Source organism: Callorhinus ursinus, unplaced genomic scaffold, assembly GCF_003265705.2.
Source record: "Callorhinus ursinus isolate GAN/ISIS: 27379988/994484 unplaced genomic scaffold, GSC_fseal_2.0 scaffold34, whole genome shotgun sequence".
Lineage (NCBI taxonomy): Eukaryota > Metazoa > Chordata > Mammalia > Carnivora > Otariidae > Callorhinus > Callorhinus ursinus.
This window is the reverse complement of record NW_027397096.1, coordinates 15,911,049-15,922,920: the sequence shown is the minus strand read 5'-3', so window position 1 is coordinate 15,922,920 and position 11,872 is coordinate 15,911,049. Positions and strand designations below refer to the sequence as shown.

General features: G+C 42.5%; 1 protein-coding gene across 1 annotated transcript in view; it reads left to right on the top strand.

Moving 5' to 3' along the window:
* The first annotated feature begins 1,292 nt into the window (after window positions 1–1,292).
* Window positions 1,293–11,872, top strand: part of ANKFN1 (ankyrin repeat and fibronectin type III domain containing 1) — a 322,582-nt gene continuing 312,002 nt past the window's right edge. The window contains exon 1 of the mRNA XM_025851318.2: window positions 1,293–1,359. Coding sequence (XP_025707103.2) covers window positions 1,339–1,359 — 21 coding nt within the window. The 5' untranslated portion in view covers window positions 1,293–1,338. The remainder of the gene's footprint in view (window positions 1,360–11,872) is intronic.

Below are 11,872 nucleotides of genomic sequence, written 5' to 3'. Positions count from 1 at the left end.
GAGCAACTGTTACCAGATCTGAGACTTAGGAGATGAGTAATATAAGACTCTCACCATCTTGCATGGAAATATGTATATGCATATGTATGTGCATGTGTTTGTGTGTGTGTGTGTGCAAGTGCCTGTGTAAATTTTTCTTGGTACTTCCCTGTAATTCAGTGTGAATAACTTCACCCCATGTTTAGCCCAGACCAGATGCAGAGGTGTCCAATTTCTGTTTTTCTTTATTTATTTGCCTTTTTTGTTTAAAATTGTTCAGCAACATTTGGATAGAGAATTCCTCCAAGTTCTCGATTTTAAAAAAAGCAGTTAGACATCATGGTCAGAGGTAATGGGTCCTGGGCTTGAGTCTTTCCTCTACTACCATTCAGTCATGGGTCCTCAGGTAAGCTACATCCTCGAGCCTTGGCTGCTCCATTTGGTAAGTAAGTATTCATCCTCCTACCTTGCTAGAAAGACAAGATGCTGGAAAGTCGTCCTTCAACAACCATTCAGACAGCTGACGTTTTAGTGAGCACCTGCCCTGTGCCAGGCACTGGGACTTCTAACTGAGGTCCATTCAAACTTTCCAAACTGCCATTCAATCTGGTCTAGCCCTGACAAATGGGTTTCAAAACAAGCATGTACAAAATGTTCCTTCCCGGGGCATCTTCCCTAAGAGAATTTATTCTGAAAAGGGGAAAGCCAACCCCGGTCCCGGTCCCTAAAATGCAGTGAGAATGTGCTTCACCATCAAAATGACACTACCATCTCCAGGTCGGGCCCCACCAGGCTTCTAGGAAGCAGGCAGACAGCTCCTCTGACCGATCCAGGAGCCAAAATAATCCAGTCCAAAGCTTCAACTAAACATTTTAATGAATTAATTGTGTATCTGATCAGGGTTACACATCTGCTGAAGGAGGCTGGGACATACCCTTTGCAACCTTCCCGTCCCAGATTCCCTCTCTCTGTCCTACCCACCCTGTCTCGTCTGTGATACAGATTTGAAACCTTCTCCTTTTAGGGGCACAAAAGCCAACTCAAATGTGATCTCAGCACCATAGATAAACTTATTCCCTCCCCACCGGGTGCCTCCTAAAACTGTTTTCACCATTTCTTTCATTCTTTGAAAGTGATTTCTTTGTGAGAAGCATGTGCGAGGCTTCCCCTCCCTCTGCTCTTGACCCTGTGCAGCGATTTGGCCACTCCTGGAGCCAGGCCGTGGGAGAGGCGGCCATTCTTAGCCTCACCGGACAAAGAGGGTTCCCTTGGCAACGGGAACCGTGTGGAGGTTCGAGAAGGGGTTTCCCTCCACCCCCCAGGTTCTCTTTCAACTCAAGAGCTCACCCGGGGTCTCTCATGGAGGCGTCTCTAACCAGGGTAGGAAAACAGCAGTTTTGAATATCAGTAATTGGCGTTTGGAGACAATTGCTTTGCATGCAACAGGCAGGAAAATGTGAGGAGAGTGGGTGAGTGAACTCGGCGAGCGGGTGAGCATCCTGGGTCAGACGGAGGGAAAGCTGGTTTCGTTTCTGTACGCTGGCAAGTCTTGATCCCAAGTAGTTTGGGACCATAATAAAATGTATCTTTATCTTTGGGGAGGTGGGAGAATGGGGAAGGATGGAAGGAGAGAAGCTTCTAGAGGCAAGTATGTACCTTGTTTTCTGGTTTCTCTTTTATCCTTGGCTTTTTTACTTCTATAAATACAAGGCAATCAGGAATGGCGTGTTTCTGTGTTAATATCAACTCTTGCTCATTATTTCTGCCAGTGCACTTGCGGCTCACTCTTGCTCACTCTCTCACCCTTTTACTCTTTTTGGACTTCATTGTCAAGGTGATGAAGAAGAAAGATTTATTCTAAAGTCAAGGGTGAACTTTTCTCATAGGAGGTCATCTCTGAACGGCTGAGCCAGGGCTTGGCACAGGTGGGACTGACTGATGTAAGTCCCTCTACTAATCTTGCAGCTTGAGTGGGTATTTGAATCCTTGTCTCTGACCCAGGTTGTTCCAGAAGAACTCTAATGTGCCATCGACTGATGGAGGGAATGTCTGTTATTGACTGGGTTAGTATTAATCAGAAGTTTCTTCATTCTCATATCAAAAGTTGCTACGATAATGCAGAAGTTTATCATTGAAGTCTGGGCTGAGGGCTGCGTAGGAGACACTGAGTGGGAGAAATAATTCAGCTCTTCCATGTCCCCCCAGGACTTCAGAGTAGGTGAGGACCATGCTGAAAGGACTTCTGGAGAGTGACATCCCCCCCCCCCGCAGTTTAAGGTCTTTGAGAGAAGCAGAGATACACAAGTGAGGGATTGAAGGAAGCAGGCAGAGCACCCTTCAGCTTTCCTTTCCTTTCCTTTTCTCTCCCTCCTTTCCTCCATTCCTTCCTTCCTCCCTCTCACCCTACCTTCCTTCTTTTCTTTCTATTTCTCTCTCTCCCTCCCCCTCCTCCCTCCCTCCCTCCCTCTCTCTTTCTCTCTTTTTTTAAAATTTTTTTCATAGTGTGGCCTAAGCATAACTGTTTGAGGAAGCTGTGGGAGGTGCTTTAAAGACCTCTTTGAGACTAAATTGATTACTGCATTCACCTATTAATCAACATTTCAATACCAAAAAAAAATCTTATTTCTTTCATTCTATGTTCAGATTTCCAGTAAACTCTTTGGGGACAGGGACTCCACTGTTTTCATTGTTGCACCCCAGACTGTAACAATTATAGGGCCAGCCGCATTTTGGATGCTCAATCAATGTTTGTAGAATTGAATGGATTCTTGAATGAGCAACCTGGGATGTTGTTGGATGTTTACTTCTACCATTTTGTGTGGAGTGTGGAGCTAGGGCCAGTCTCGTGATCAGGTAACATAGGCTATAGCCTCATATGTGACATTGATAAGCAGCAGGACTTTGGCCAAGCTATTTCAGTTCTTTAACTCTTGGTTTCATCATCAAGTGACAGTGTTTGGATAAGAATACTGTTTTTCCAACAAAAGTACTTACCTGAAGTTTTCATGCTGCCCTCAAGCCTGAGGAGAAGAGGATTTTGCAGAGGGGGCAGTTTGATCAGGAAGGGCCCCTGCAGAAAAGGATGGTGCAATCAGTGGAGGAGGTGGAGCAACGGGGTCAGAGGTTGGCAGCTGGAAAACTCTGGACCTTAGATGACCTCTGACATTCAGTCATGAGACTAATCTTTCCCAGTTTTGTGGCACCTCTCCTGTATTAGATACTTTCTAAGGATGAGATGAAGTAACACCCTGATTTTTTTCTGGTAAAGGCAAGCAGGCCATCCTTCCTACGTGGGGACTGGGGACAAGGTTTCACACTGCTGATAGGCTTGAGTTACTACCTTCAGATAATGATCAACTAGTCCTGAGCCAGTCACACTCTGTTGCCTCATTCCCATATATTCTCTCATTTACTCAACAATTAATGGGTAGTCATTGGAAGCCTACAAGATTAGACACCATTTATCAACGGACAAGATAAACTCCTTGCCTTCACAAAGCAAGAGAGAATAATAGTAATAATAATAATAATAATAAAGATAAATGTGATTATTGCCTAGTGTGGTAGGAGCTACAAAGAAAACAAAAATGTCAGGAGATAGAGCGATGGCTGGTGTTTTTATGGATAGATTGATCAGGAAAGTTCTCTTTGAGGAGGTGACATTTAAGTTGAGGTATCAATTAAGTGAGGGGATGAGCCATTCTCATCTGGGGAGCATATAGGATTCCAGGCTGGAGACCCCCAGAATCTTGATGTCAGAGTCTGCTTGACATGTGTAAGGCAAAGCAAAGTGTCTGGGCCTGGAACAGAGTAAGTGAAGCAGAGAAGAGAGGTCAGAGGGGGTGGCATGAGATAGCAGAAACCATAGGGGCCTCGTAAGCCATGGGAAGGATTTGGGATCTATGCCATTCTGCTTACTTACTTGGAATGGCTTTATTCTATCCAAAGTGTGATGGGAAGCCACAGGGCAGATTTTCACAGGGAAGGGACAATATCTGATCAATCCAGCAACTGTGGTGAGAATAGTATATTAGAGACAGTATCTGAAAAATGGTCAGAGTGAAGGGATTGAAAACTCAGCAGCCTACATGGGAGGCCACATGATGAATGGGAAATTTGGGTGTGGTTGGATGGACCTGGATTTGAACTTAGTCGTTCTGCCGTTTGGGCAAGTTATTTAACATCCCTGATCTCTATTTCCTCATCTGTTAAAGAGGGATTGGATTACCGACTTTGGGGAGCTGAGAAGATGAAAGGAGAGTCTGTAAGTTATCTCATAGCAGATGCTCAAAATGATAGCCCTTATTGTGGGCTTTGCTTTGTTGGCTATCAACAACTCCATGGATGAGCAAGACAACTGAAGATGTCAGGCACATGGCCAGTCTCACAAGTTACCCTCTCTACTCCCTGCTTCTTTTGGGAGGAGTGAGAGGTGAGAAAGGAAGGAAGTGACTAAAGTGGCATTGCCTAAAGTCATGCAGTTGGTTAAGGTCAGGGCTGTGACTGGGGGCAAGTACTATTCTTTCTTCTATGCCAGGGGTCAGCAAACTGAGGCCCCACAGGACAGATCCAACTTGTCCCTTTTCGTAAAGAACATTTAATTGGAACACAGCCATATTCATTCCTTTGTGTACTGACCCTGGCTGCTTTAGCATCAGGACAGCAGAGATGAGTAGTTGCAACAGAGCCCGCATGGCCTACAAAGGCTAAAATATTTACTTACTGGCTCTTTACAAAGTTTGTCAATTCCCATTCTATACCCTTCTGCTCCCTTAATTGAAATGGCTTTATTGTAGTTAGCTTATGTATCATCATCTAGGAAGCGGACATCTTCTCCATGTCTCCAAAACAGCATGACTGTGAGATTTTCTTGGGGGAAGACACAGTCTTGATGGAATAACACAGCAAGTGACCTTGGGCCCCTGGGAGCCAGCAAAGGAGCACCGGTCACTCAGGTGGGGCAGCAAAGGGAGAGGAGGAGGACTCTGGACAAAGGGGCGTGGATGGGGAGAAAAGGCACACTAATTCCTTGCCCTTAGCTATTTCAGACCAAAAAGACAGCTATCTAAACCCGAGGTGAGGAGAAAGCTTGAAGGCTCAGGGAACAGGGAGATATGGCAGATTTATTTGACCACCTCAGCTTGAATGTACACTGAACTGGGCCTGTCTGGGGGACATCTCTCAGGGAGCAGACAGACCCCAGGGCACATCACCTTATAACCCCAGATGACCATCGCCAGCACTGGAAACTGCACCTGCTTATTCTCAGACACCACAGCTCAAAATCTTAAGGGCCTACTTGGAGGGTCCTCCTTTCTTCTCAAGACTTTAGGACTATATAGGGACTATGGTGACTTGTCAGGGACTCTTTCCTTGCCTGGCACTCAGGAAGGCTATAGATTGGCTTCATTCTCTTTGGCCTCCATGTTCCCACTGCTGTACTTAGGTAGACCCTTCTACTAGGACTCTGCATTCAATCCCAACATATGATTATTTACTTACTTTAAGGTTTTAATCTTGTGTTTGAGGGTACATTTATAGGTGTAGACCCATTGGTCAGAAAGCAGTGATGGCTTCACTTGTTAAGATGTGTGGAATCCAAGTTTGACCTTCATCCTTAGGGATTTCTCTTGACTACTGGTTTCAGACTTCAGCTGTTGCCGTAAGCAGTGGAAACTGAGTTACACAGTTCTTCAACTCCAGGTAATATAAATACAGTACCATGTATTTCTTGGCACTTTTAACTTTCCAACTAGCCTACATGGAGAACACCCCAGCTTTTTGGAATGCTAAATAATTCACCAGACCCATCGGCCATGGTGTTTCAGAACTCAGTAGGCTCCTTCCACTGATCCAATGAACAGATGTGCTCATTTTTTGCTTGCTCGAAATGCTTCAGTCATTTGAACATCATGGACTCAGTGCTTGGACCAGCCATGCAGTGCCCTGACACCCTCACTAACTCACTGACCAAGCAACTCCCCTCACATACACCTCAAGGGCTATCTTGCCTAGAGCCTAGGTCAGTAATTATGAGATCAAGGGCATGATGGCTCAGTTCCAACATGGGCCCTCCCTACCCAAGACCTTTTGAAAGGTAAAAGAAGAAAGAAAACTTTCTTAGGTTCAGTCAATTATTCCCTTCCTATGTCTTCTTCCATGCCGGCGCTTAGATGAGGTTAGGGCCATTGCAGAAATGGTTAACGAAACTGCAGGTTTCCCCAGCTATCTGAAAGCAGAGCATTCCTACACAACCTTTCATGAGCCTCAGTGGCACAAAGCAAAGAAGCAATTACCACTCGTTTATAGGGAAAAGTTTTGCGCATTCCCAGACCCCCAAAATAATTTTTCTTAAGCTTTTCTGATACCTTAGGACACATCTTGCTAACAGATACAAGATAAATGGAGATTACGAACAGTTGCTCACAGTTCAGAGCCATGGCACTTGATGCTGAGATGCTAGTGTTGTTCCCTGGGAAGGGACTGTGTGGGGCCACTGGCTGGCGGGCCCCCTCCCCTCCCATGCACACAGCCTCCATGATGGCTTGCTGCAAAACAAACGCTGAATGCTATTTTTGCTTTTCAGCATTTGGTAAAAGCAAAAATCCTCTTTGGATTTCCTTCAGTTAGCGAAACAGGTACTAATTGTAGATCTTTGGTAAAAGTGAAGTGACATAACCCAAACTTTTCAAAAGCCGGAGATGGCGGTATAACAAAAAGGTCAGCAAATCCAGAACACTGTAAGCTGGTAGCAGAGCTAGGAGGCTTCACCAAGCCACTCTCGGCAAAGCGAGTGGGACTAGAACAGCCCCTACCTTCTTGGTGTTTGCCATCTAAAAAGGAACTGCTGAAATGACATGAGCAGGCCAATTCAAGGGGGTGAAGACAGACAACTAAACAGTATGTGGAGAGGAAGGGAATGCTACAGAAGGAGCCCACGCTAAAAATAAATGATTTTTTACAAGTGCGGTTAACTTTACTGAGACTTAAAATTACGAAACACAGCATGCATTTTCCCCCTAAAATAAAAGCTTTGAGAAAGTTTGATCTGCCTCACATAAAAAGCTACAGAAAAGGAAAGTATCTGTGAAAGCTTTTAAAATTATGACCATATTTCAAGTATGATAATCATCAAGAATGTTTAATGCTATCAGCATTAGACTGATGTGAAATTACTTTATTTGAATCAATTTAGTCATTTGTGTTACCTCACTGAAAAGGCTCCCTAGCACTCTTATTTATGGAAAATATCTATCTACCATCATCTAGGAGCAGTCCAGGCCAGAAAAAAAAAAAAAAGAAAGAAAGAAGAAGAAGAAGAAATGGGCCAATTTCATTGAATTCTGTCTAGTGTGACAATTTTCCTGTCTCCCCACTGAAAGTAATCACTCATTTTGTATTTAATCTGTAGCCAGAAAAATGATATTCAATGCTAAGTATGACATTTTGGTCGTTTAGTTGGGATTGGACCCAGCTGATTGACTGAACCAGTTAGACGGTGCCCTAATGAATCAGCCTTTGCAGTGTAACCACCTAATGTTCATAATTTGGAATTGGGCATCTATCACACAGCCCTGCCCTATCTCTAGTTCACTTTTTATTTCAGTATATCACAGTTGGCCTGAGCAGATGGTGCTTCTGTGAGTTTTCAACAATTCTCCAGCAACACGAGATTTATAGCGTTATCTTTGTCCAGCCAGCATTTATTTCCCCAGATATAATTTTGTTCCCATTTTATATGATGTTGACAAGTAGTAACTGCGGGGTGTTTTGGTGCCATGTGATTAAAGCTAGTCGTGCGTGAGACTGTCCTCCGGCGAGAGTTCTCTTTAATCCCCCTCTTTCCAAAACACACACATTAATAATTCTTTAGCACCAGTAGTTACTGTTTTTCTTGAACATTGTCAGCCTCGAAGTCTGATGAAAAGCTTTTGTGTTTGAGGTTTGGGTTGTATTTTTGTTTATTGTACAGAAAGGTGGAAGGGCAGAGAGAAATGGGGGCTGTTAACTCTGCACGTTGTCAGTGCAGGGGTGGTAATGGAAAGAGAATTTTAAAATTATGGAATCTAAAGTGGGGACCAGAGGGGAGGAGTAATTAGAAGATTTGGCCAGCAGAGGTGGGGGCGGGGCAGAGGGCAGGGCAAGGAAATGGGAGGGGTGGGCCATCTGGTGTTAATCTCCTGCTGTGTGTTTGCAGGGCAAAATAGTCAGGGTACTTTGTCAAGGTACAGTCTGCTTTTGCAGACACAGATGGAGCAAAAGGGAGATTAATACATGTGGTTCTAACCACCTTTCATATCTTTACAGCTAAACATTATTTATAGAAATCAATTAGTCCTCTGTCTCTGCAATTTTATTATGAGGCTCTGTCCAAGTTTCTGGCAAGCTCTTTAAGAGGATGATTGATGGTAAACTTTCAGAATGAATAAAAAATGAACCCTCCCCTAGGAATCAGTGTAGTGGAGAGAAAGGTAAATGATAAAAATTATAAACTCTGCAAGTCACTAGAAAACTGATGTTGAATCAGTGTGGTCCTTGTTACATGATTTTTTTTTTCCTTGCAGATTTCTTTCTTCTCTTTTCTTTCTTTCTTTCTTTCTTTCTTTCTTTCTTTCTTTCTTTCTTTTTCTCTCTTTTTTTCTTTTTCTTTCTCTTTCTCTCTTTCTTTTGCACACTCAGCTATTTGCTATGGAAACTTTAAGGGAGCCTGATGCCTACAACTGAGCTTGTGGGAAAGTAAAGGTTTATTCATTTGCCAAGCTAGTAAATGCCACTTTGATTACTGATGCTCATACAAGATAAAGAATCCTAGGAAAAAATGGACTTGAGCTTTCATGTTTTGTCTTCTGGAAACTTTTATAAGAGATGGGAGCTACCAATCAGTCTCCGTTAAATGAGTCTAGGAGCCAAGTAATGATAAATATAAAATCCCATTGCAGTGAATTCCGTAGAAGATATGTGTTGATTTATTTTGAAATTCTAGTCTTGGTAGTCTGCTACCAAAGCTCACACTGCCCCCGCCCCTCCCGGCTTGGAATGAATTTGGGGCAAAGCTCATACCCTCAGAGTTTAGACCTGAAACAGTTGCAATGGCCTGTGTGTGAGGATGGAATTATTAAATAAAATAAAGTTCTAAATCCAGGAGAGGGCAGGAGACAGTGGCAAGAATGTATAGGTTCTAACTCTAGCTCCTTGAATGTCGGGGTGGTAAGTTGTTCTGTTTTGTTAACTATTTTGAGAGGATAGGGGAATTCCTTTGGCCTCTAGAACTAGAGATTTGTGTGCAACTTGAAAAATTATAAAGGATGCAGGGAAGCTTCGGGCATTCATTCTCAGTTTCCATCTCTAAAATGGGATGATAATAGTGCCCACCTCACAGGTTTGCTATGAGTATTAAATGAGATCAGGCATTAAAGTATGTAACATGGTGTAAACACAACAGACTCTCGTGTGGTAGTGTCATCAGAGGATTCAGATTGACTTTTCTCATTTTCTTAAGGTTTGATGTTCAATATAGAACTTGTTCCTATTTGTTAACTGTTAAATGTATCTGAGGAGGCCCTACTAAGTGCCTTTAGGGTGGACAACCTTACCTTTTTTTTTTTTTTGGTACCCCACCCTGTAATACTTGATGTGGATCTTTGTACAAAGCAGGTGCTAACCACTTTCTGACAAAAAATTCCCTAAGCTTAGATGGGGTTTTCTACGTACTTAATTTAAGCTGTTGATATAAATAACATACAGGCTCTACATAAGTGCAGTTTCAAAATATGTAAAATATCTAATTTCCAAATACTCAATAATACTCCACATCACACAGAACATCTTCCAGCTCCCAGTTTGATGAAAACACCTAAGGCAATATCTGACACATAATATGTGCTCAGTAAAACATTTATTGAATAACAAATGAATGCACGAAACCTACATAAGAGAATAAGAGAACCAAGCAAGGAAATGTTTTTATTTATTTTTTTAAAGATTTTATTTATTTATTTGAGAGAGAGAGAGAATGAGAGAAAGCACAGAGGGAAGAGGGTTAGAGGGAGAAACAGACTCCCTGCTGAGCAGGAAGCCCGATGTGGGACTCGATCCCGGGACTCCAGGATCATGACCTGAGCCGAAGGCAGTCGCCTAACCAACGGAGCCACCCAGGCACCCAAGGAAATGTTTTTAAATAAAGATTTTATTAGCTTTTAGACTTCAATAGAAAAAAATGGCATCAACTATAATAATTGTTTGCAAGCTATAAGAAATATGTCTTGTCTAAGATAAAACATTTTATTAGAAAATTTGGAGCAACTCTTAGAATCCATGAGAATGCCATACAAGCATACTTACAAAAAAAGCAAGACTCTAGTAACAACACTGATTTGTAGAGCAGACACTTTAGCAGGCTGTTGGCAGCACCATGAATGAGCCCTACCATTATTTTCATCCTAGTTCCTCTTAAGAGTCAAAGTCCCAGGAGACAGTCTCATTGGCCTAACGTGGGTCACATGTCCATGCCACCCCCAAATGTCTTATTTACAATCCCATCAAGAATGCATAAAATGAGGAGAGGTCATTCTAAAAGAATGCTGCAGCCAAACTAAAAAGGAACAGATGGCAGAAAATAAATGTTCATATTATAAACTTACTAATATCTAGATAGAATAAATATGCATGTTGTATTAAGTTTCCTAGGGCTGCTCTAATGGAGTACCATCGACTGGCTGGCGTCAACAATGGAAATTTATTGTCTCACAGTTCTGGAGACTGGAAGTCCAAGATGTAGGCAGGGTTGCTTCCTTCTGAGGGCCATGAGGGAAGCATCTGTTCCTGGTCTCTCTCCGTGGCTTCTAGATGGTCATCTTCTCCCTGTGTCTTCACATTGTCTTCCCTCGGTACATGTCTAGGTCCAAATTTCCTCCTCTTATAAGGATACCAGTCCTTTTGGATTAGGGCCCACCCTACTGACCTCATTTTAATTACCTCTTTAGAGACCCTATCTCCAAATACAATTACATTCTAAAGTACTGGGGGTTAGGGAGTTAGGACTTTATCACATGAATTCGGTGGGGGGGGTGTGACTTAATTCAGCCCATAATTGCATGCTATAAACATACTAATTTATTGAAGTAATCAAATGAGTGGGTATGTCAGTGGACAAACACCCATTGTGTTGTCTGTAGCAATTTTTAGTGAAAATGGAGTAATGGTTAACAAGGTCTGCAAAGATCTTTGATGTTCCAGATTTTCTGGTTGAGCTAATTACAACAGAGATAAACAGTTTTATCCCATCCATTATTTTTCTTTTAGGAACACATTTGATCCTCAACTACAGAGTTGCTGTTGGGCACTACTATAATACCATACATATTTATTTGGGAAAGAATTAAAAGCAGCAACAATAAAGCTTAGCTTTCTGATCTTGAAAAAAAATAAAATTGAAATAAAGACACATTTGAACCTTGAAAACAAGAACTGGTAACCACTTTATATCTGAAATGCCAATTTTGCCTATAAAATTTTTCAGAGATTTTTCTGAGAGCAGAGCCAAGCAGAAATGACTCATATTACCTCCACTACACATACAGATTTTCTCTTCGACTCTGGCCACTGTTCAGACTTGACTCTGTCCAGCCTTGAGCAATAAATGAAGTAAACAATATTCATGTAGTGATGCAGAAAGCCCTGGCTGGATCCTGGGCTATTTAACTTGCTTCCTAAAACTCCCAGCTCTCAGAGTTTATGGTCCTGTGATTCATATTTTCTCAACACGCGCATTTGTGGTCTTTGCCCATGGTCTACTCTTGCTAGACCTCATCCTCCATACCCATATTTCCTTGGAAAGATGTACTCCATTGACCAAGGAACCGAGAGGTAGTTTGCTCCTGAAAGTTTAGAGGTG